This window comes from Oncorhynchus mykiss, chromosome 27, assembly GCF_013265735.2.
Source record: "Oncorhynchus mykiss isolate Arlee chromosome 27, USDA_OmykA_1.1, whole genome shotgun sequence".
Lineage (NCBI taxonomy): Eukaryota > Metazoa > Chordata > Actinopteri > Salmoniformes > Salmonidae > Oncorhynchus > Oncorhynchus mykiss.
This window is the reverse complement of record NC_048591.1, coordinates 13656667-13682463: the sequence shown is the minus strand read 5'-3', so window position 1 is coordinate 13682463 and position 25797 is coordinate 13656667. Positions and strand designations below refer to the sequence as shown.

Sequence of the window (25797 nt, the reverse complement as noted above, 5' to 3'; positions counted from 1 at the left end):
TACCATTGTATGATGTTTTATTAAAAAGTAAAGAAAACATACGTCAGCCTGGCTAACTCCTCCCCACAGGCAATGATGGATCAGAAGGTGTACCATTGGCAGTGATGGCTGGGGGAATAATATTTACCTCAAAACAAAGAAGACAAAAAGGGGGAGATCTAAACTCCCATATCCTTTACATGTGAGCCCCACACCTGTCCAACCAATCCCGACCCCAGTTGAGACTTAATACAAAAAAAAAAGTATAAAATACTCTTAGTTCTTCCAGAAATAAAGCATTTACAACAGACAGGTATTCTGAGAGCAGTCACTTTCGCAGTCATCTAGATTTGCACTTCCATCTATACATTCAATGTAATTGAACAGCCAACAATGAAATCCCAATCATCTCAGATACAGGAGTTGAGTAGTACAAACAAAAACCTCAAAACGCTTTTTAAAAAAAACGGCCCAAATTATAAGAACCAAAATTAAATCAGATCGGTCATTGAATCCTCAATCCTACGTGTCGGAAAACCTAACGTACTGCATAGAACAGCACATAGCTGCATACACAGAACAGGGCATAGTCAAGACCTCTGCATTGTAGATCACTACCTAGCCTGCGACCTGTACATAGATACCCCAACACCCCATCTGAGAATTACTATAAGGATCTTAGCCACTTTCCAAGGTGTCAGTATGGTACACACTCTAGTGATAGTAGAACGTGCATGAGGTTGTTAAGGAAAGGGACACGAACAAAACAAGAGGTTCTCATGAGACCATGGCTTGCACTATGCTGGTTAAGCGTGCAGTAGTATAGCGCCACCTGGTGCTAATGAATGGAAACGGAAAGGAATTTGAAGCAGCGGCAATAACCTGCTGCTGAAGAATGTGAACCTAACACGTCCCATGGTCCACGAACCCTCCTCCCCACACAGACCGCCTACCTCGGATTAGACCCTAACCAGACTTTGTATGGATGGCATAAAGATGACCGCTGACAAATCTTTGTGAACGAGGAAGTGGTTACAGCTCACAAGTATTTCTCATACACTGCCTTTGAATCAAATTCAGACAGATGTGCAACAAAAACACTGAACACGAAAATCACATTTAAAATCAACAAGCACGTTTCCATGCATTTAGACCATGGTTATCCTTGAATGTGGTTTCAACACTGGTTTCAAATAATAAAAGCCTATAAATGCTAATGAGACAGTGGACATGTGAAAATAAAGGCGGCAGGCATAGTTTTACAGGGAGAGAACTACAGGGCTGAGTTGAAGGAGAATCAACTACTCAACCTGAGGACATTATGGAGGTGAAAGGTCGGGTACCGCGGCGGACCAGGAATGAGACACTGCAGATAAACATGTATTTCTGCATCCAGAACAGAGCCATCTGGAGAAAGAGGGGACTAAAAAGTACTGCTGTTTGTACAATAGGTCTTTTCATTGTCAATAACACTGGAAACTGAATTGCATATGTAAAAACCTGGATAATCTGTTTCAATGCTTAGGCAGAGTGATGGCTAGGCAGTGTGTGTGTGTGTGTGTGGCCTGAAGAAAGAATTCAGACGTAGACGCCAAGGACTTTGGTGGCCTCACACGGCCGGGTTGCCCAAAGGCCAGTGTTAAGTCACGTCAAAAAAAGCAAAACCAGAGAATGATGACTGTACATCGACATAGACCTAATTTATCCTGGACAACGGTTACCAGCCCATCTCTCTCAGCCCAAGACGCAACTTTAAACCTGGGAGGATGACCAGAATGTAAGGTGTGGGGGATGGTCTCTAAGAGCTCTGACAAATCCTCTCGTCTTAAATGTAAATTTCTTGGTTTGAAAAATGTCAAAATATTAAATCGCATTACAAATATAAATCAGTTTCTTATTTTTTTACTAAAAAATATTAACAAAACCAAAATCACAAAAAAACTCCATCTGAGAAGTTGAGCCCCATTTCCTCGGAATTGGGAGGTGGGTTCTGCTTCATTTAGGGGCAGAAATTTGAAAAGACAGAACAGAAAAAGCACCCTGGACTTCATTAGGAGCGTTTTTGCCGCTTGGAATGTCGGTGGCCGGCCCTGTTCTCCTCGTCACTATCCCCGCCATCAGCCCCACGCTGCAGAGTTCTCCGCTTGTCGCACTCCTCGCCATCGCTCTCCTGCTCCCGGTAGTCTCTCCGGCAGGAAGAGGCCACCGCCCGCTTGCTCTTCCTCTTCGCGCTTCCCTCTTCCTCGCTCCCCTCCTCTCTCCTCCTTTGCTCCACCACTGCTTTCCTGGGCCGACCCACCTTGCCTTTCCCATTCTGCATCTTCCGAACCTTCGGCGTCTCCTCTTCCTCCTCATCCTCTGAGACCTGGGGGGTCCGACTGACTCTCTTCCGCTGGCGGCGGCGCAGGTAGCTGAGGCCGGGCAGCAGCTTGTGGAGCAGCTCGGTGAAGCTCTGCTCCGTCTTGGCCATGCAGGAGAGCACCGAGCTGCCCGTCTGGTTGTACTCCTCAGCGTTGGAGAACACCAGCTTGACGTCCTCCAGGAAGTCCTGGGCGTGGCGGTACTGGCCCTCGCTGAACTTGGCCTGCATGGTCTGGAAGTCCATGGGGCTGGAGATGATGTCAAAGTAGTCCTCCGCCTCCTCTACTGACACCGGCTCTCTGGAGAGAAGATGGGGAGGTTAGGGGTCAGGTCTACTGTCTCAGATCTAGTTAGCTTGTTACCATTGCTATGGAATTCACATGGACACCTACATTGAAAATTTAAAAAATCAACTGTCTGATATTTATATAGTTAATGTATGTTGTTACATTGAGATAGGAGTATAAGTCCAAAGTTAGTTGTACCAGTCAAGCCATAGTTTAAACACTTTCAGAAGGCATTTCCCAGCATGCCAGTCTAACAGACTAGTAGTGCATCAGTCTCACCTAAACGGCCAGCTGTAGCGGAATTTGACCAGTTTCTGCAGGATCTCCTCGCTCCTCTCCAGCTCCAGGGCCTGCCGACGCACACCTGTCTTTGAGCTCTGATGCACCTGCAGCAAACCAAACACACACCATAGTGTTGGGAAGGGGTCAAATGATCTGCATAGAAGCTGGCTTGCACCAGTGCGTTGGAGTCACCAGACCAAAGTCTTTATAACCATGAGCCATAGGGTGTGTTCTCACCAGCTCGTCGAGGTCTGCAGGGCTGCTATGGGCAGCCTTCTGTTTCCTGGGTTTACTGGGGGGAGTATGCTTCTTAGATCCACCCTTACTGGACGCCTTCGATGCTTTAGAGTGCTTGGTCTTCTTCCTTGATCTCACTGGGAAGAAGAGTCTAGTTAAATACACACCATCAGGAAAATATTTCAGTCAGCCCCATTTGTTGTACCTGTTTGAACTGTAAGAACAGGGATGAAGATATAAAATCACAAGTTAAATGGTCAAATATAATTCAGATTTGTAAATAAAAAAATAAAATAAAAAATCTTTCAACAGATCTCCTCTGGTCTAATAGGCTCATCAATGAGCCCAAATGATCCGAGGGAGGGAGCTGTGCCTAGTCAAGAGACCTCAAAATGCACGAGGCCGTATCCTCTCCCAGTTTGGTTTGCAATGTTATTGCAGCACTATAACCATCAACCACCCGTCTTCCAAACCCAGTTGTGTGTGGTTACCTTTCGTGCATGCCTAAACTCAGAGGATCACTCTGCCACATACTGTCAAGCCAAGCTGGGGGTGAAAAGCCCACCAGATCAAAAGGGGGTGGGGGACAATGACAACACTTAGACAATGAAGAGGGGAGAGAATGGGCTCAGAATACTGCACCACATTCCTGTCATTCCAAATCTCTCTGCACTCGTGAAATGGAAATGTGTCCATTGTTCGTGCTGTTCAGAGTTTTCCCTGGTCTGCTGGTCAGGATAGGAGACAATCTGGGTCCTAGTATTTATGTAAAACCACTGCTACACAACAGGCCCTTCCCACACAGTCTTAGAGCCCTAGTCCACAGTTGTTAGCTTCAGAGTGTATGGGCTTCTGTGTCAACTCTGCACTTACACCGATTCAATAAATATACAGTGGGTGTCATATTGAAGTATTCACCCTGCCTTGGGATTTTTTTTCCACATTCTGTTGAGTTACAAGGAGGGATTGAAATAGATTTAATTGTGAATTTGTCATTGATCTACATAAAATACTCTGTAAATGTCAAAGTGGAAATAATTCCACAAACGAATACAAATTAAATGAAAAAAATAAACCCCTTTGTTTAGGCAAGCCCAAAATAGTTCAGGAGTAAAATGTGGCTTAACAAATCAAAGGTTTATGGGCTCACTTTGTCAAAATACAGGTTGACAAGATTACTGAATGACCACCCCTTCCTCTACCCCATACAAACAGTGCCATAAGAAGGTATTCATACCACTTGACTTATTCCACATTGTGCTACAGCTTTAACTGAAAATGTACCAAGAAAACAGAATGTTCTTTAGCAAGACTCCCACTAAAAAGTAATACAAATAAATAAATAAATAAATAAATAAATAAATAAATAAATAAATAAATAATTTTTTTTTTTTAAATCAGCAAGGGGGTCAATAATACTCACAGCTGTGGCCCACGGCCTTGTAATCAGCATCCTCCTCGTCATCTTCATCAGAGTCCTCCGATTCAGACTCCTCTTCTTCCTCTTCATCCTCCTCTTCCTCAGTGTCCTCGTTGTAGTTTCTGGAACAACAAGTAGCCACCAGCATTCTATGTTAAAGAGCATTCATCCAATTGGTACCCAACAACCACCCAACCAGCAAAACAGACTTCTTTCTTCACACGCTGTAGGTTTGGAAGAACATCAAACTAGAAACAGAATTGTATGATTTTGGGGGGCACATCAGTGGAGTCAAAATAATAAAACAAGTATTTTCCAAGTGGACTATACAGTACCATCTTCAGATTGAAACGGCTTGCTTGTGTTTGACGAGGAACAAGAAAGTTTAGACACAGCTAAGTCTTTAAACCTCCAGTGAAGTGATGCGTTTTATTGTGTGACCCCCTACCTTCCGCGGGAGCAGCGTCTTTGCACGGCAGGCTGGCAGGCGGGGCACAGCCACTCCCCCTGGGGAATGCGGTAGAGGGCGGGGCGCAGACAGAACAGGTGGAAGGCCTTGTTGCACTCGTCACACAGGATGAGCTTGTCATCCTCACCTGAAGACACGATGGAGATTATCATCACAAACAGACTCAGTAAAGAGTCATTAACTCAAGACAATGAAATGTGTATACATAAAGTCACTAAGACCAGCTAAAGTTATTCATATGAAATAAGGAGAAGCCTTTGTACAGAGTTCGTGTGCAAAAGCTCCAACTGAACAAACAAAAAATACCAGCGCTGCATCCCTCATAGCCCAGGACTCAGATCTACAAGTTAGGACCAGAGGTGGTTACTGATTAGAGGTGGAGGAACTATTTTGACAGGGACAGATGTGACAAAAAAATCTGAGTGGTTCACAAAAAGGGCTAGGGAGTAGGGGATGATATGGCATTGGACCAAGATGCCCCGAAACATCCAGGGTCATTTGGCTAGGGCTCAGTTTGCAATGAGACAGGTGGTCAAACCCTCAGGGAGAAGGGGCCCAGAGTGACTTTTGTTTCACTTATTAGCTCACCCATTAGCTCTACCAAAACAAGCATTCATCATAATAATTTATTACCTATATGAAATCAGTCTCATTTCCAAATATTTGCAGTTCAAGATAAGGCTAAGGATAAGTCATGGCTAACCTGAAATCACTGGGTAGGTTTCCACTACACCAACTCTGCTAATGTCAAATCAGCAACATGGATAGGAGGGAGTAGTGTATTTTCATACAGGGCCTTGAGTATTGTACTTCTACTTACAGTAATTGGTACTTATATTACATCAACACTTACAGGGCCTTATACTGTATGTATGTATGTATATATATTAGTTAATAATTTGTTTCTGCCTGTTCGAGGTCTGACTCAAAGGCCAAAATGTGAAAAATATTGTCCTCTATCCATCACTTTTGGATTTTTCTATGCTACCCCTAAATTACATTTCAATGACTGTATCAAGCTTCAGAGTAAAACACATTTCACTGTAGCTATTGGGGGTATGTGACAAAAAAAATATATATATATTTTTTTAAAAAGAGACTAAATCTAGGTCATTATTTTATTTATTTATTTATTTTAACCCCTTTTTCGTTGTATGCAATTGTTTTATGTAGTTAGTCTCTTCTCATCACTGCAACTCCCGTACGGACTCGGAGAGCCGAAGGCCGAGAGCCGTGCGTCTTCCGAAACACAAACCAGCCAAGCCGCACTGCTTGTTGACACAATGCCCACTTAACCCGGAACCCAGCCACACCAATGTGTCGGGGGAAACACCGTACACCTGGCGACTGTGTCGGCGTGCACTGCGCCTGGCCCGCCACATGAGTCGCTAGTGTGCTATGGGACATGGACATCCCTGCCTGCCAAACCCTCACCTAACCCAGACGACGGTGGGCTAATTGTGCGCCGCCCCATGGGTCTCCCGTTTGCGGACCCAGAACCTCCAGCGGCACTGCGATGCAGTGTCTTAGATCACTACACGGGAGGCCCAGGTCATTATTTCTACAGTCTCCATTTACTTCTAGTAATTTCAATGTCGATTGAGATTGAATAAACATTCCAGAGGAAATCCATTTTTTACTCAAACCACCTCTCTGGCCGGATTGAAATGGGCTCGTGGGCCTTGTTTGACACCCCTGCTTTAGTGGGTAGTTGTTTGGATGCAAGGTGATTTGTGAATCGCCAAGTCTTTACAGGACTTTGCTCAGGCAGATAATCTCCAACAGGCAGGAAATGACAGTCAAATGCTGTAGTGTAGACCAGGGTTTCCCAAACTCTGTTCCCGGGCCCACCCTGCGTGCCCGTTTTGGTTCTTGCCCTAACACTACACAGCTGATTCAAATAACCAACTCCTCATCAAGCTTTAATTATTTGAATCAGCTGTGTAGTGTTAGGACAAAAAACAAAACTTGCATCAAGGGGGGACCCCAGGACCGTGTTTGGGAAACCCTAGGTGTAGATGACTCAATACTGTGAAAAGTGTTCTTAACGAGACGCTGGGGCACGGTGCTCTACCGCCACCTAATGATACATTTCAGTTTTTCTTCATCTGATTGACTTTAGTGTTAAAATTAGATCCACTTTTAGGATACTATCTTCAATTGTTTCTTACTAATTGGAATGCCATTTTTCCATTGACACCATTTAAAATTCCCCCTTCAGTTTTCTGACAGCTCCAGGACATTGAGGATCACCCACCTTTCCTGCGGCACACCTTGCAGCGTGCGTTCTCTGCCGACATGTCCCACTTGATGCAGGCGTCCAGCATGCCCAGCAGCACGTGCATCCGGGAAAAGGTCTGAGCCTCACGGATCGCTGTCTTCCATTTTTCTACTGCCGTCGCCACCTGCACAGCAGACAAATTACTATTATTGACATTGTTTATTTAATCTCTTTTATTGTATCGATTTTCACAGAAAAAAAAAAAGTGTGTTTAAAACACACTTTAAATAAACATTGATTTGAAAAGACAGTCCTCCTTAAGCTCAAATACAGCTTGGGGGTAGAAGCAGCCCTTTAAAACCAGATCATGGGACAGATTACCCTAGCTTCAATCCTATCCTATGAAGAAACATTGGATTCTGGATTAGTCGTTAGGAATACCCCTTTCATATACAGATACAAATCACACTTTACCATAACCTCCTCTTTATACCATATTTTGCTTATACCTGAAAGAGGTAAGGGGTACAAATAAAATAAAATCATACTACATTTACAACCCACCTCGAGACCTAGTCATGAAACCTGTATTTTCAGACCCTGTAACCACATGGGTCTGTTTTACACGGGTAAATTCAATAACAATATGGTTTAATACCTTCCTAATATTAATTGCAAACAGGCCCCATGGTTTAACCCTCCCCCCATACAAATTGCCAGTTACGCACTGATATGTATAAAAGGGGTTATATTTGCAAGAAAATTGTAAATAAGAGACTGTTTGAAAGGGGGTTGCCTTGTTTTTAATTACAGGTAACATACCATGTTCTGATTAAAATATGTATTACTCACCCTGGCCTCCTCTGCCAGCTTCTTCTCCTCATCCACCTCCTCAGTCTTCCTGCTCTCCTCCCCTTCCTGCTTCTTCTTCTTCTTCTGCTTGGGGGCCATGAAGCCCTGCAGGAACTTCTTGATGACACAAGCCTGGAGAGTGATGACACACTCCCCAAAGTCCTTCAGGTTCTCCAGGTCACGCACCTGAACACACACAAAGAGAAAGATGTCAGAGGGGAATGGTAAAGTTCAGAGGTCATATTTTGCCGAATGTGCAAGGCACAAAGTTGAATACAGGTAAATGGGCATTGAGGAAGATCTTGAAAAGTTGGTTGAACAAAATAATGTTTATGGCCATTAGTGCTTCCTGACCATACGACCTGACCAGATAAGTGATCAGGATAAAGTCCTGAGTCCAAACATGTCAATTGATTGTATGAATAAATAGTTACCTTCTTCTCAAACTCATCCATGCTGTCGTCCATGTAGCCCAGGCCGCCCTTCTGGAGGCGCGAGGCCACCTCGATGACGTCGCTGCGCATGTACTTGAGCAGCTCCTGGTGGCCGTCGCAGCTCCTCAGCCCTGGGTTCCCCTTGCGGGCCAGGTTGATAGAGTGGAGGATGTCCTGGTACCTGTCAGCGTACAACATCCAGTCAGTCAGTCGCACATATACCTGTACCATGTGACCTAACCAGGAAAAACTCTGGGCTATTTGCATAAATAGAGCAAGACAAAAACATTATTTTTTTTTAATGTAAAGTGTGGAGTCGAGTGAATTGGTGGAGGGAATGTAGAATGTAACACTTGTCTCCTCACCTGACTTGCAGCTTGGTCTTCAGCTCGCTTTCTCTCACACCCTGTGCATGGAGGCTCTCCACCAGGTCATCGAGGTCCCGTGGAGCATCACACACAAACCTTCAACACAACACAAGCTAGGTGTAATCACATAGTATGCCCTAGAACAAATATAATCATCTACTCTCTGGTGTAAGTATCGTTTTAACACTGCTATTGAAAGACACACAAATCTTTTTAGTTAACAAGTCAACCAATGACCATCTCTGCAAGTGAGTTTCATACCAGAGGTTCTGTCCCTGGTTGGGAGTGGTGGTCTCGATGCAGACTGCAGCTGGCGCCCCCTGGTGGGCTCCCTCGCTCAGAGCACCATCTAGACTGCCACCGTCCTCAACATCTGCAGGACCAGCAACAGAATAGGGTCGTGTTCAGTAGGCACAAAACCAAACTTGACCAATAGGAATGGCTTATTTTTCTACAGTCTGCCCTAAGGTATATGACCCAGGTTTAAACGCTGCAACTACTACAAGACCATCTACTACAACTAATAATATCACTCAATTATATTTAGGGGTTCACAGCAAAGCTGTGAAACATTGTTATTCTCTGAATTAAAATAATTTTCTGGGACATGGTCAAATAACTCACAGCTAGATTGGTAACGTTTCTAAGCACACAAACTACAGGACCATGAGTCATTTAGTCTAAAAGAATGCCACTGATTGGCCTATAGGTGGCCCTATTATAAGTAGAGACTAAATGTTGTATGTAGGAGTCTTTTACATGCTGAACAAATTTGCCTCAAGGGCCCATAAAGTCCATCAGGTTTGATTTTCCTCCATTTTGGAAATTTGGAGAAAGAAAATCAAATTCGGTACATAGGCCTCTTAACTTCAGGGTTCATACACATTGACAGATGGAATTTCATGAATTTTAACCAAATATCCATGACCAACTGTTAGTGGCGTCTCTATATGTGCATGTAACAAAAGTATGCTTAATGTGGTATTGACACAGAGGCTACTCTCTGATCCCAAGTACCATCTCCTGTCGTTGTGGAAGGCACTTAACCCCCAACAAAAGTAGAATACCAGTTAGGCAGCTGTATAAAACACGTGGTCAACACTCAGCATGGAAAGCTACTGGATGTGCAGGCTTTTGATCAAGCCCTGCTCAAACAGAGGGGGGCTGGAATAACAGCCTACACCCACTAGCTGTCCTGTATAACATTGCGACATTACAACCAAATAAGTTACGCCTTTTGAAATAATCCACTCATTTAATACAGCAGATCAAAATGGCCATGGTAGGCTACAAATCTTTTTATTAAGCTGAAGCAAGCACACAAATTTTCATCAGTAAAATGTACCTTTTTAGTTGAGTCATATTTATCTTATCTTAGTGTTTACTTTGCATCTCAATAGATTCTAGTCAGCCTGCAATGTCCCATACATTGGATGCCTAAATCAACTGGAAATATCTACAAAGGTTTTGAATCCTAAAGAAAGGCTACATCTAATATTACTGTTTCCAATTCACATAACTATTTTGATTCACATTCGACTCATCCCGATTGAACCAAATCCAAATTAATACAATGGTGAAGTGAAACTCTTGTTGTAAAAAATGAATCAACTTTGCATGGCCTTATTCACAAGTGTTGATGGAACGTTTTTTGGGACATGCCGACAACATATGATAATAATAGCTAAAAAGTTCAAAAGACATGGTTTGAATTGGCTACCTAGCTATTTGATTGTTCTTTATCATATATAGGCCTAGTGCCTTTGGAAAGTATTCAGACCCCTTGACTCAGCAGTCTACACACAATACCCCATTATGACAAAGTGAAAACAGGTTTAGACATTTTTGCTACTTTATTAAAAATAAAACTGAAAGGCACAGGTCTGGGGAAGGTTACCAAAACAATTCTGCAGCATTGAAGGTCCCCAAGAACACAGTGGCCTTCATTATTCTTAAATGGAAGAAATTTGGAACCACCAAGACTCTTCCTAGATTTGGCTGCCCAGCCAAACTGAACAATCAGGAGAGAAGGGCCTTGTTCAGGGAGGTGACCAAGAACCCAATGGTCACAGACAGAGAGCTAGAGTTCCTCTGTGGAGAAGGGAGAACCTTCCAGAAGGACAACCATCTGTGCAGCACTCCACCAAATCAGGACTTTATAGTAGAGTGGCCAGACAGAAGCCACACCTCAATAAAAAGCTTATGACAGCCTGCTTGGAGTTTGCCAAAAGGCACCTAAAAACTATGACCATGAGAAACAAGATTCTATGGTCTGATGATACCAAGATTGAACTCTTTGTCCTGAATGCAAAGTGTCACTTCTGGAGGAAACCTGGCACTATCCCTACGGTGAAGCATAGTGGCGGCAGCATCATGCTGTGGAGATGTTTTTTAGTGGCAGGGACTGAGAGACTAGTCAGGATCGAGGCAAAGATGAACGGAGCAAAAATGTATGAAAAGGATAAATTCTGCTCTAGAGCGCTCAGGACCTCAAACTGGGGCGAAGGTTCACCTTCCAAGAGGACAACGACCGTAAGCACACAGCCAAGACAACACAGGAGTCTCTGAATGTTCTTGAGTGGCCCAGCCAGAACCTGGACTTGAACCTAATCGAACATCTCTGGAGACGTGAAAAGAGCTCCCCAATCCAACCTGACAGAGCTTGAGAGGATCTGTAAACAAGAATGGGAGAAATACAGGTGTGCCAAGCTTGTAGTGGCATACACAAGAAAACTTGAGGCTGTAATCACTACGAAAGGTGCTTCAACAAAGTACTGAGTAAAGGGTCTGAATACTTAAGTGTGATATTTCTGCTTTGTCATTATGGGGTATTGTGTGCAGATTGATGAGGAAAAATAACAATTTGATCAATTTTAGATTAAGGCTGTAACCTAAGAAGATGCGAAAAAGGTTAAGGGGTCTGAATACTTTCCGAAGGCACTGTATATAGGCCTACCTGCTACTGTAATGTCTGACCGTCTCTCGCTCCTTGAGCAACGGACCACTCGTCTCGCACGCGATGCAAACAGACACTCTAAAGTGTTATTCTGATCCTTGTTTACATGTTGATTTATATTTGATAAAATATGTAACCGTGCCTAAATAAATGATCTTAAGAGATGGCGGGCAGGCCTCTGCACTCTAGTTATGAGTCCTTCTGCACTGTATGATATTTGCAACTGGCAGCACAAAACTCAGATTTACTGCGGAAGGTAACTTCGATTCTAAACTACATCAAACCACAACCACTGCGCGCACGCCTGTTTGCAAACTATGTGGAGGTATGGGATCAGAGCATGACAATGTTCTATTTCATACCAAGGCTTGGTGGTTACCAAGATGGAGTGTTTTAAAATGTTTCATATTGAGAGAGGAACTGTTGTCTTTCACAATGGATATATAAAAACAAAAAGACTAATGAAAAGAAAAATGGCTCCTTGCTTATGTAACAGACATACGGGAAACTGAACAAACTGAACACAAGCCTGCAAGTGTTTTGGTTCGTCACAAAGGGAATACCCTGCAGTCTCCCTCCGAGCATTAATGCAATGTTGAAAACAACTGGGAACTCAGAAATCTCCAACTTTAGAGTGTTCCAAGACAACTGGAAACATTAAATATAAAAAATAAGAGCTTGAACAGTCATACAACTCGGGAAGTCGGGCCTCTTTCTAGAACTCAGACTTGCTGACGTAACGATCACCGACGTCATGATTTGACCTCGTGTTTTTCCTGAGTTCCCAGTTGTCTTGAAGCACCATCAAACTCATGTGAAGCTGGGTTAAGTGCTCTCGTCTGCATTAAAACCAAAAATGTATCCAGGTTGGATTTGAGAGCAGAGATGCACACTGTCGACTACACCGCATGGTTTTCAGACGCTCCGATGCGACATGCATCAAGCACATCATTAGTGGTGGTGAGATAACGTGTCTTATGTCAGACTCATTTGCAATTGACCGTCATAGCCGCACGTTAAAAGTATGTGACGGTGAGTTGACTGCCATAAACATTGGCTGTTAATAATTACATACATTTCCCCCCCACGTGGTTGGAGTCGCAAACATTTTCAGATATCAAAATGGGGTAGTTGGCCAAAAAAGTTTAGGAACCACTAGGTTAAGAGATAAATAAGGAAAGAAGATTTTACATGTCCATTAAAATCCTTTGTAAATCCACTCCACAATGGCTTATCAATGCCAAAGTTTCAAGTTAATACGCAAAAAAAGAAATAAGGAAACTATTAACAATTCACTTTGACTGTTTTTTTTAACCTTTATTTAACTAGGCAAGTCGGTTAAGAACACATTCATATTTTCAATGACTGCCTAGGAGCAGTAGGAGCAGTGGGTCGTTCAGGGGCAGAACGACAGATTTGTACCTTGTCAGCTCGGGGATTATGAGGCCTTTCGGTTACTAGTCCAACGCTCCTGCCACAAGGCTACCCTGCCGCCCTGTAACGCTAATGCTCAGAATAATCATGGACTAAAAGTCAGATTTACTCTAAATGTCTTTTGACTCATCACAATAGCCCCTAAAGAGTTTAAGAAAATAACACTGACGTATTCAAAGATTGTCACACTACAAGATGCATATTAGCCCATACACAAATATGCTAAAAATACTTTTAAAATCTTCTCATGAACCATAGCCCATGGTTCAAGTCTTACCTATGTTTTAAAAAAGCAAAGGGATTGATCAAAAGATGAGTTATTGCCAAATTAGATGTGTCCATTTAAACCACTGTAAATCCACCCCACAGTGGACTATTAACTTGAAACTTGTCGTTGCTATTTTAAATTAGGCACATACCCGAGCATTCCCATTGCATAAATCACCTATGGAACCACAGAGTCAACATTGTTTCTAATTGACATCCCAAAGAAAAACCACACTGAATTTGGTATTGATATCTAAAACAAGGAAACTATAAGAAACTTCTTTGCATATGTAACGCTAATGTTCAAAATCATCTGTAATACGTCGTTGCTGCTCACAGCTATATTTATTAATTATATTCCTTTACGCTTCTGGGACATGAGGCACTAAACATAGTACAGCCTCTCAGATGTGATGACAGTGTAATAACTCACCGTTAGTCTCCTCCTCGTCTTCAGGCTCGGCTGAAGCCTCTTCCAGGGTGAGGGTGTAGCTATAGTCAATGCTCTCGTGCACCCAGCCCTTCTCTATGTACAGGCCAGGCACCACATCAGAGAACAGCCAGTACCTAACACAGACACAAAGAGCTGGAAGGTCAATACCGACGGTAATATAAACCAACCGTGACATTAATTTAGTTTACATTTGACATAGTTGTTGATTCCTAATATATCCAAAGTCTTGGGACCATTGAGGATGCGTGCACTAAACCATATAAGTGATGTGCATGTATCAAGAGTAAACTGTAAATGAAACACCTGAACCGGTTGTGCATCATTGAAGTGTGCGTGCTGACCTGTTATGGTTTCGATCAGTTCCCAGTGGGATTCTTCTCAGCACCAGTTTGGCTTTGGCGATGCCGTCCTGGAAGGCCCTCTCTGCTGCAGCCTTCTGCTTGCGGACACGTTCCTCCTCCGCCTCCTTCTCCATGCGCTCTGAGGGGAGAGAAACTGAATTATTGGAGCCGGTAACAAAAAAAAAAAAAATACGCTTTGTTTTAAATAGGCACTTAACAGAGCATTCCCATTGCATAAATCACCTATGCAACCATGGACAAACCATTGTTTGGCTCAAATTCAACCATAGTCATCTCATCTAATTGTCCTCCACAACAAAAATTGGGGAGAGGACTTTGGATCGGTCTCCGTCTGTTAGTACGTTAGTCACACGCGACCTCAGACCATATTGGCCCCATTTTGATGAAACTTGTGTGAATGATTTGTCTTACCATAGAGATCTGGCATTTACAAAATTACACTGATTGGTCAGATGTTGGCGCTGTAACAAGAGATTGAAAATGATAACTTTGAAAGGTCAAGCCCCTCACCCTGTTTGACTTAGGGGCCTCAGGGACTCCGCCATTTTGAATTTGCGAAAAACACTTCAACGCTATTCTTCTGGCACCAACTGACCGATCTACACAAAACTTGATGTGGCATCTATGGACAAAGGTCTCAACGCAGTATTTTCAAGACTAATGACCAATAAACTTTCACGTTGTCTGATACAAATGCATATAAATCAGTCAAAAGACATTCATATTATAACAATATTTGGTACACATGTTGCAAACACTCAAGACATAACATATGCAAGAACATTCATATCGACAACATGGTGGCGATATAACAGACACTTTTAGCTCTCTTAAACTGTTTGACTCAGTGATGATATTTGGCACACACGCTTAGGGATGAGTCTAGCTAACCCACGAGATCTTAAACACCAACGGCCCGATTTTGACTAAAAGTGAGCGAATGATGCGTCTTGCCATGGAGATCTGGCATTTACAAAATTACACTGATTGGCTCATGGGAAGCGCTGCATAATTCATGGGGGACGACATGTTTGCTGTTTACATGTTTAATATTTTTTCTATGACTAGTGATGAGTATTTCCTTACCATGTGACCTGAACAGGAAAAATGGCCCAGTCTAATGACCTACAATACTCTCAGCTGTCCTTACCCTTGTTCTGTTTGTCCTGCTCCTCCTTTTCCTTCTTGGCTTGGATGGACATCAGCCTCCTACTCTTCACCGTACTGATCATGTCTTCCGACTCGGTGGCTACCGGCTCCGCGGCCACTGGCTCTGCTTTCACCTTCTTCACCTCTTTCTTAGCGCTACCCTCTTTCTTTTTCTCCACCTTGGTGGTGGCTGGTGGCGTGTCGCCGGCGGTGGCTGATGGCGTGTCGCCACTGGCAGCCTCCTCGCCTTTGACCTCGGCTTGTTCCTTACGCCGCTGCTTCTCAGCCCGCTTGCGGTCGTTGACCTCCTTGAGTGAGGCCAACCTCTCCTTCCACAGCTCGGCCGAGCGCTGCTGCATGGAGTCCACGTGGTCCTCCACCGAGTAGGTCATGAGGATGCGGTGACACAGTGCTACCAGCAGGCTGGCCTTCTCTGTCGACGTCAGCTCAAACACCTCCACCGCCTCCAGCTGCTCGAGGAACTCACCGCTTACCACCTGGTCGAATCCCCCTAGGGGGCCCCAGTCATCCCCCCCAGAGCCCTGGCCAGAGTCATCGCCGTGGGCGTCACACGGCCGCAGGCACAGGCGCACCAGCTCCGAGACAGAGTGGAGGGTGAGGGGGATCTCCGACAGGGGCATGTCCAGCTCGCTGTAGCCCTCAGCCAGCTCATCTTGCAGCAGGGTCTGCAGCAGCACCACCAGTACACGGTTCAGGTAAAGGAAACCTGCCTTCTCCCCGGCCAGAGCCTCCATCAGGGCCACTGCCGTCACCGGGTACTGGTCATCGGGCATCAGCAGGCCCGCGTAGCAGTTGAGGAAGTCTGCTACCATGGCCACATCTCCGAACAGGGAGTTGGGCAGGCCCTCTGGCATGTCAACCAGCTTGAAGACAGGAAGTGCCTTGCCGCCCTCAATCTCCAGGTCCTCATAGCGGCGCTGCTGCTCACGGCGCACCTGCAGCTCCTTCTCCCGCCGCTCCTTAGTCTTCTCCCGGAGTTTCTCCCTGATCTCCTCACGCCTCTTCCTCATCACATCCTGCTTCTCCTCCTCGCTCATGGCCGCCCATTTCTTCTTCTGCTCCAGCAGCTCCCAGCGCTTCAGGACCAGGTCTCTGAGCTCCTCTGGCAGCCGGCCCCGGTCCTCTGGCGAGAGGGCCTTGGCTGCCTTGGATATGAGACAGGACATGGCGTTCCTCTTGTCCTCCTTGCCCTTGTGCTCCTTGTAGTAGCGCAGCAGATGCAGGGCCATGGGGTGGAGGGGCTTGCCCAGTTTGGGGGTCCCTGGGCCAGTGCTCCGGGCTCTCTTCTTGGGGCTTCCAGCAGAGAGAGGGTTCTTGGCCAAGTCCAACAGGGTCATCTGCTTCATCTTGGGCTTCTTGGCACCTCCACCCTTATCCTTTTTGGAGGATATCTTCTGACCACTCTTGCCGGGGGTCTTTTTGCCAGCAGCAGATTTCTTATCCCTGGGTTTTTTGCTGGATTTTGGAGAGGAGAGGACAGAGGCCCCACCATCTCTTTTCTTGGGGGTTCCAGAATTTTTTACCTTCAGAGGCGAGCCATTCATTTTCATCTACAATATAAATGGATGCATTATTGATTCAATCCAAAGCAACAGACTAAATCTGCAAATTCTACAGAACATTTAAATTCTCAAATGGTCAAATAAGGAAAACAAACCCTGTGTTTATCTACCAACAGTCATATTCCAGGTGAACTAAGATTCTTTATAAAACCACAAATCCAGTAAAAATATCTGCAAATCAGATTACATCAGCATGTATCAAATTTGACAAACCTGCATGTGGCCCCAGATCGTGGGGCTCAGGGGCATGCCAAGAGAATCCTTTTTCTTCTCGTTCCCTGAATTCACTCCTCCCGGGGTGTTCGAGGTCTTCAGCTTCTTACTGGGTTTGCCCTCCGTTGAGCTCAGGCTCCTGCGCTTGGTTGAGACTGGATTCTCTGCGAAAAACTAGAAGGCAAAAAAACTATTAGTCACATAATTAAAAACAAAATGTTTCATAAAAACATGCATACAATGCCTTCAGAAAGTATTCACACTGCTTGACTTAAGTTGCATGGACTCACTGTGTGCAATAATGGTGTTGATTATTTATTTTAATGACCGCCTCATCCCTGTACCCAACACATTCAGATAATTATAAGGTCCCTCAGTCGAGCAGTGAATTTCAAACAGATTAAACCACAAAGAACAGGGAGTTTTTCAAAATCCTCACAAAGAAGGGCACCTATTGGTAGATGGGTAAAAGAAAAAGCAGACAATGAATACCCCTTTGAGCATGGTGAAGTTATTCAATTTACACTTTGGATGGTGTATCAATACGTCCAATCACTACAAAGATAGAGGCATCTTTCCAAACTCAGTTGCCGAAGAGGAAGGAAACCCGTTAGGGATGTCACCATAAGGCCAAACAATGGGGACTTTAAAACAGTTACAGAGTTGAATGGCTGTGATAGGAGAAAACTGAGGATGGATCAAGAACATTGTAGTTACTCCACAATACTAACCTAATTGACAAGAGTGAAAAGGAAGCCTTTGAAAAATACAAATATTCCAAAACATGCATCCTGTCTGCAACAAGGCACTGAAGTAATATAGCAAAAAATGTGGCAAAGCAATTCACCTTTTCTCCTAAATCCAAAGTGTTCTGTTTAGGGCAAATCCAACACAACACATTACTGAGTACCACTCTCTATATTTTAAAGCATAGTAGAGGCTGCATCATGTGTATGCTTTTTCAGAAAAAATAACATTTAAAAAAAGACAATGGACCTAAGCACAGGCAAAATTCTAGACGAATATCTGGTTCAGTCTGCTTTCCACCAGACACTGGGAGATTAATTCACCTTTCGGGAGGACAATCACCTAAGGCCAAATCTATACTAGAGTTGCATACCACAAAGACAGGGAATGTTCCTGAGCGGCCGAGTTAGATTTTAAGTAGATTAAGTCAAAACTATGGCAAGACCAGGAAATAGTTGAATAGCAATGATCAACAACCAATTTGACAGAGCTTGAAGATATTATATTAGAATGCAAATGTTGGTGGCCTCCCGGGTGGCACAGTGGTTAAGGGCTGTGCCACCAGAGACTCTGGGTTCGAGTCCAGGCTCTGTCGTAACCGGCCGCGACCGGGAGGTCCGTGGAGCGACGCAAAATTGGCCTAGCGTCATCCAGGTTAGGGAGTGTTTGGCCGGTAGGGATATCCTTGTCTCATCGCGCACCAGTGACTCCTGTGGCGGGCCGGGCACAGTGCACGCTAACCAAGGTTGCCAGGTGCACGGTGTTTCCTCCAACACATTGGTGCGGCTGGCTTCCGGGTTGGATGCGCGCTTTAAAAAGCAAGGTGCGGCTTGGTTGGGTGTGAATAGTAATTTAAATGAGATATATTTCTGTATTTCATTTTCAATAAATTAGCAACATTTTGTAAAAACATGTTTTCACTGTCATTATGGGGTATTGTGTGTAGACAGATTATATTTGTATTATTATTTTGAATTCAGGCTGTAAGAACAAAAAGTGGAATAATTCAGGGGGTATGAATACTTTCTGAAAGGCTATATTTTTTTCCATTTTGTCTTACTGTTGTATTCTATCACACAATCCAGAGCTCCGACACCAACAGGAGTATATGTGGAGGTTTTTGGACCTACAAACAAAAGTACAAAACACCATATAAATTCAGGTTTACCTTGTGTGGATCCAGGAGGAAGTCGCTGAATTTGCTGGGCAGGTTGAACTTCTTCACCAGTTCATCCTCCACCACCCAGGGGGCCGTCTCTCCCGTCCCAAGCCGGAGTGCATAGTGGCGGATGAAGTAGCGCATGATCTCCTTGGTCGGAGGGCGCTCAGTCCGGAAGAGGCTGTCCACTGGGACATCACTGATGACCTGTTGGTGTAGGGTTTAAACATTTATATAAATTACATAACAGACGCCAGTGTTGTGTTCATTAGAGTATGCAATGGAAAATGTTTTAAATCAATTTGGTAACGAAAAACAAAAGTGTGTGTCTCTTATTCAACAAGTTCAGGCAGCCTCTTTCTGTTTAAATCCATTTTGTAACCAATGAACACGACCCAGTAACAGAAAACGTGCACTTGATGGTCGGAGGTGAACAATAGACATTTTAAAGCAGTGGAGAGGACACCAACCTTGTCCTCGCTGATCAGTTTCACATCATACTTGTGTGGCAGGAACTTTGGCATCACCCATCTCTTCTTCTCCTCCTTCATAGCGGTGGGAGTTTTCCTGGGGGAGCGCCGTGCTCGATCACCTAATGGCAAACAAGCACACAGTATACTTTAACACATGTCAACAGATCAGGCCTGTGTGGATCCTATACTATTTTTACATGTACATTTCAATAAAATAAAAAAAGAATCATCCAGGTTTGTCCAATAGACATCAAATCTCTGTAATATGTAAAAACAGCTGTCTCTGAACTAGCCCACATGTCTTAAAGCTCCATGTGCTGTGTTATAGGGATGTGACATAAAAAATAAATAATGGGTGTCAAACTCATTCCATGGAGGGCCTAAAGCAGGGGTGGGCAAACTTTTTGGCTCGAGGGCCACGTCAGGATTTTGAAATTCAACAGAGGGCCGTATTTTTTAGAGGACCAATATTTTGTTAAAATCAATTTGAGGGCGCCTCCCGAGTGGCGCAGTGGTCTAAGGCACTGCATCACAGTGCTTGAGGCGTCACTACAGACCCGGGTTTGATTCCAGACTGTGTCACAGCTGGCTGGGAGACCCATGAGGCAGCTCAAATGCCCAGCGTTGTCTGGGTTAGGAGAGTGTTTGGCAGGACGAGATTTCCTTGTCCCATCACGCTCTATCAACTCCTGTGGCTGGCTCAGCACCTGTAAGCTGAAGCGGTCTCCAGGTGAACGATGTTTCCTCCGACACGTTGGTGCAGCTGGCTTCCGGGTTAAGAGGGCATTGTGTCAAGAAGCAGTGCGGCTTGGCTGGGTCGTGTTTCGGAGGACGCACAGCTCTTGACCTTCACCTCTCCCGAGTCCGAAAGGGAGTTGCAGCAATGGGACACGACTAACTACCAATTGGATACCACGAAATTGGGGAGAAGAAAAAGGGGGGCGTACTTTCCCCCCCCCGGCCTAATGTCTGCTGGTTTTTGGTTTCAATTAAGACCTAGACAACCAGGTGAGGGGAGTTCCTTACTAATTAGTGATCTTAATTCATCAATCAAGTACAAGGGAGGAGCGAAATCCCCCAGACACGGCCCTCCACAGAACGAGTTTGACACATTGTTTAAACTGACATTTACATTTTTTTCTGCGGTTTTCCGTTTACAACTACGAAAAAAATCATACATTTCACAATGAAGCTGTGCTGCTGCCAGCAACGGTTTGGGTCTCACTGTGCATCCCTTTCAGATGGTTAAACATTGCACCTGTACTACCATTACTGTACCTCAATTCTACCTCGCAAAGTTAACATTTCCTTCTCATTTAACTTCTCAAAGTATTGCCATAGAGGACTTCACTGCCGTCGCTTGCCTCTCTCTGCCATTTTTTCCAACTTAACGACAATTCCTTGCACACTCACTTGCATTTTGCAGTGTCAAGATTAGATTCCGCTAGGAATTGACTCCTAAGACTCAGTATTTTTGGAACGGAGGAGACTGAGAGGGGAGGGGCACAGTATAGGCATAGGCAGTATAGGCATTTACTATGCCTATCTACCGGCAACCAAAAGCTGTCTCTCGCAAGGGAATGCTGTAGATCACCATTTCTTGGCTTGCAATGCCTTGGAACTTCCCTAATACAGGGCCTATCAATGAATAGGCTAGAATAGAGATGAGCACGATGCAGCATGTTGCCCTGACAGTCACTGCACATGGGCTTGATTCACACGGTTAACAGCATGGTAGCCAGGGCACCAAAACAGCAGAGAAGTAGTCTTGCACTTCAACGCTCTAGGTTGTTGCATAAGTTGACCCACTATGTTGTTTCCTTTCTGCATTCACTTCATATCGCTGAGTCTACCTTTAAAAAATGTTCCCCAAGCCTTTATAGCATATTGTCTGGTTAAGGCTATAACACAGAAAATAATGTGTTTTGTGATAAGTGCACTGTCATAAGAATGTTGTAGGGACATTGTTTTAGCTGTTAGGGATTTTTCTTAACGTTAAGGCTCCCAATTTCATTTAAACATTTACACCCCTACTATGTTGTGGATTTTGGTGCAGGTTACCCAAAATCGAATAATATAATTTGCAGCACAACATGACCCAAACGTGTTGTACTCACTGAGGCTCTCTCTCCTGCTTTCCCTGGTCTCCCTGGGGCTCTCCTCTCTGGTCAGCTGTTGTTCCTTCTTCTGGTTCTCCTGGCTGGCATTCTCCTTGTCGCTGGAAGGAGAGTCGCAGGCTCCCTCTAGCTTCTTCTCCGACGTCTCCCCCTCAGCGTTCCCTTCAAGGGGGTGTATCTTCACGACCTTAACCCGCAAACTCTTTTCCTTCCCCACCTAAAGACCCCAAAAATTATTTTGAATCAACATTTTCCATGAAAAGTATTTCTTCCACCTTCATAGACTACTATCTCACCACATGAAAACAAACATTCACAGCATTCGACCAAAATAAAGATAACCTCACCAGAAAGTCACACTCTTCGTCTACGGCGTACTTGGTGAGGATCTCCACCCAGGCCTGGTCCACCAGCTTGTCCAGGGAGACAGTGTTGTGATGGACCATCTCCAGGACGGGCTTCTCGAACCATAGTGGGTATTCCTCCTGAAGTCTGGACATAAAACACTCATGTCAAACATCTCACTTATCGAACACTCGATTGAAAATGGCAGCAATAAACAGTCTTCTTATGCTAACTGATTTGGGTTTATTGGTGCACATTCACAAAATTCATTTTGACAGATGGTGGCTTTGTATTGCTATTGCTATTTGCACTGTTCGAGTCACCCGCAAATGCTTTCCGTAATTCATAAACATGCACGCAGAAGTCCGAGCCGAGGAATGAATACAAATGGTAACATCTCAATGAAACGGAATGCTGGGACCACCAATGCCCATCCTACCTGTACACAACCACTTCTCCAGCAGGGGAAGCAGATTCAAACCAAGGCTTCCCTGCATAGTATAAATAGACATCTTTAAATACGGTTGCTGATCCTGCATGGCTTGCGCCGAGGGTGCTGGTGGAGCAGAGCCTGGCTGTAGCACTGCGCTGAGGTCATTCGTGAACACACGGAACTCAACTTTCCTTCCCTCCCACAGTGCAGCACTCAATGCCACAGCAGCCAACCTGTACACACTGTCCTGAAACTTATCAAACGAAGAGAACCTAGACCTTGTCTAAAAACATTCCCTAATCCAATCCCTTCAGATGGACACAGGTGCTAGGGGGTGTGAAGTGCTAAGGGTTGTTTCTGGACCATGCCACACACTTATTTTGCACTCTCTTTTCATTAAATAAAATGAAGACATTCACCCCATCATTGGATTCAAGGATGACTCAATCCATACGTCATGCAAATAGAAAGGAAGGAGACGCACGGGGAAAGTCCAATAACACAGCTGTGAATCGTGTGACCTTCAACGGGAGACAGTGAGCAGTGTGTGCTACAGATCTTTTTAGCCTCTGTATAGAATAACAATTTATATTTCTTTTGAAACAGAGCATTTCTGTTGTAATGTCACTCAAGCTAGACTTGCTTGTTACTCACAGTTCAGTGACTTCTTGCTCCTCCTCCCAGGCCTCCTTGTGTGTGAGCTGGTTGCTGCCGGTACTCTTGCATGTCCAGATGCGTTCGGCGTACCTCTGCAAGCGCGCGTCATACTCTCTGTAGCCATTTCATCAGGATAACACATATTCCCTTCAAATGATCATAGTATGAGTACTAGGATACAGGATAGGAATATCCGCTTAGTCACTTGACTCAGTTAGCTCTACGGTAAACCCAGAGACCACTGATTCATAATTAATTAATCATGTTAGCAGCAATTGATCTCAATAATTAAAAGTGAGTGTGAGGGACATCCCACAAAATGCATATATTCGGGATCCTGTAGAGGCTAAGCAATGTGTTAAGTCATGTCCCGATATCATCATGACTTTGGCATCTATAACCCCAATGGCTATAGGCTAGTTAGATGTTAAGCAGTACAAACGTCACCCATTATATTACACTTACTGACAAAATGCAGAGCACAAACATTTTGGGTTGATGATGGTGTACATTGGGATAGTAGTGTTAGGGTTTGCTTACAGGCGGCTCAATTAGCTGCTTATCAAATTAGGTTATTGTACTGTACCTTTAGACTAGAAACACAAAAAGTGGTGATGATGGCCTAGTAAGTTATGCAGCCTCCTGGAGCAATACATGATCTCGAACTCACGTGGGGCACCAAAACACTTCTGTAACTATTGGTAGTAGGGCTAGGGGACTTCAAAACAACGCATTGAACTGCATTGTTACTACACAGTTGAGCAACCTGAACGATAACGTTACATGTTTAATATCAATCGGGCATGCCAGGCAGCCTACACCGGCTACACTTTATTGGAAAGTGGTTCATGGCACAAACACGTTTGCTTTTTCTTACATGTCATAACCGTTGTATTTACAACAAGTCAAACATGCCAATTTTATCTGCATGTCAAATCAGACCGATTTGATTATGAGCTAGTGTCAGAACCGACGTGATGTAATCTGTGACGTTGTCTGTCTGTAGTTAGCTGCTCTTCGATCTACTCTGTAAAGTTAGCTAGCTATGCTAACAAACGCGCCATAACAAACTTAAACAGATCTTGGGAATTACCCAAACCAGTTAGGCATAAATCAGCTCGATAGATTGCTGGATACTACTATTCTCAAATCAATCTAGTAGTAGTTAACTTAGCTACTGTTTGTCTAGTTAGCTAGTTTTAAAAAGAGAGCACAACTTTGGCTACGAAATAACACTGTGTGCTCATATTACGACAAAGACAACATTCTACAGTATTTAGTTATTAAACATCAGAAGGTCAGAAGGTGAATAACATGTTAAAACACTGACAAAACGCGAAGTCACAATTCGTGTACATAATGGTTGTGCTTTGATAGTCAGCTAGCTGGCGAACTGAGTCGGCTTTGCCATAATGTGAAAGGATACTCTTTGTTCCTGAAGGCCTCCTTGGTGTGTTCGATGATGTAGACCTCCTCCTCTGGGCCTGGCGGCTCGGCTAGCGGCTTAACCAGCGGGTAGGGTTTCCGGCCCAGCAGTGGTGCCATCCTGAGTACGAAACGGCAGCGATGACGTCTTTACAAATAAAACTCCTAGTACAAAACTACGCAAAATATCACAATATGGCCTTAGCATGTAGTCAAGTATCCAAAAAATATTCCAGGAGCATTCAGCGTGTAGCAAGCTAGCTAGCCAGTCGACTAAATCCTCGCTGCAAAACAATAACACAGCACTTCTTGCTAGCAGTCAAATCGCATCCTTGTTCTGTTCGCCGGTAGTTGTGTCATTGTTAATCAACACGAACTTGTCAAAAACAGCTGTTTAAAAGTGTGAACTGATAATGGACTCTTCGGGTAGGCTATACGGATAAACGTATGCTAGCTAGTCCCAAAGGAGGATGGAGAGGCGAGCTGACAGGATTCTCAAACTCGCGGCAACAGCGGAGGTTCCCGTCAGGGGATCTGGCGCGCTCTCTCCGTTCTCCAAAGACTAGGCCTCTTCTAATGGAGCGATTTTTTTTGACTCGCAGTTTCCGTCCTTGAAAGTTGAAGTTGTTAAAATAATAGTAAAGGGTTGTAACAACTTAATAGAAATATCCAAGAGGTTATCACCTGGGTTGAAAAAATGGCGGGAGTTCCCGCCCGGCAAAATTCTGCACAACCCCAAAACTCAGTTTCCCCGACAGCAAACAGCGGCGTTAGATTTATCCCGCCCCTCTCGTTTTCGATTGGTCTCACAAAGAGCGACCCTATTGGCGTGTTCTAGCATGCGTTTGCATATTTCCGTAACTCACTTCGCCCTTGCACTCCTTCTAAACAACGGCATTTTTTTAAAATAAACTTTGGCAAATGGTCAAATCTACTAAACCTAGTCCACTCTGTTCGTAAGATATTTTAGTTCTGGGCACATAAAACTGTATTGAGATTAAATGTTTCTTCGGTGAGAAGATTTGCATAATTGTCGGCCAAAATCCATCTTCTCCAACTGCCGGTCACTGGGCTTCCTCTCATCATATTTGGTAGGGAGTGGAAACGCCAACC

At 44.3% G+C, this 25797-nt stretch overlaps 1 protein-coding gene across 2 annotated transcripts; it reads right to left on the bottom strand.

The window, feature by feature from the left end:
* On the bottom strand, positions 1-25744 carry LOC110507609 (tyrosine-protein kinase BAZ1B). 2 transcript variants are annotated; one of them, XM_021587708.2, is made up of 21 exons: positions 25369-25744; positions 24686-24805; positions 23257-23373; positions 22172-22316; positions 21825-22041; positions 19705-19826; positions 19244-19441; positions 17329-17502; positions 15534-17103; positions 14363-14501; positions 14001-14134; positions 9172-9283; positions 8908-9006; positions 8543-8723; positions 8109-8294; positions 7293-7440; positions 5015-5162; positions 4570-4688; positions 3147-3283; positions 2907-3013; positions 1-2639 (listed from the first exon to the last, which is right to left on the bottom strand). In XM_021587708.2, exons 2-21 carry the CDS (start codon positions 24802-24804, stop codon positions 2030-2032), a joined length of 4782 nt encoding a protein of 1593 aa, XP_021443383.2. In that variant the 5' UTR covers position 24805; positions 25369-25744; the 3' UTR covers positions 1-2029. The 2 variants fall into 2 exon arrangements, with proteins under 2 accessions (XP_021443383.2, XP_021443382.2); XM_021587707.2 differs by having other exon boundaries at positions 24686-25744.
* Between the last annotated feature and the right edge of the window lie 53 nt (positions 25745-25797).

Excerpts from the sequence above, each read along its gene's own strand:
- LOC110507609 (XM_021587707.2), bottom strand. The coding sequence starts at position 24,804 with ATGGCACCACTGCTGGGCCGGAAACCCTACCCGCTGGTTAAGCCGCTA. Across the intron at positions 22,317-23,256 it reads GAGCAAGAAGTCACTGAACT|ACTTCAGGAGGAATACCCAC; the intron begins GTGAGTAACAAG and ends TTTTATGTCCAG. Across the intron at positions 7,441-8,108 it reads AGCTGGCAGAGGAGGCCAGG|GTGGCGACGGCAGTAGAAAA; the intron begins GTGAGTAATACA and ends TCTGCTGTGCAG.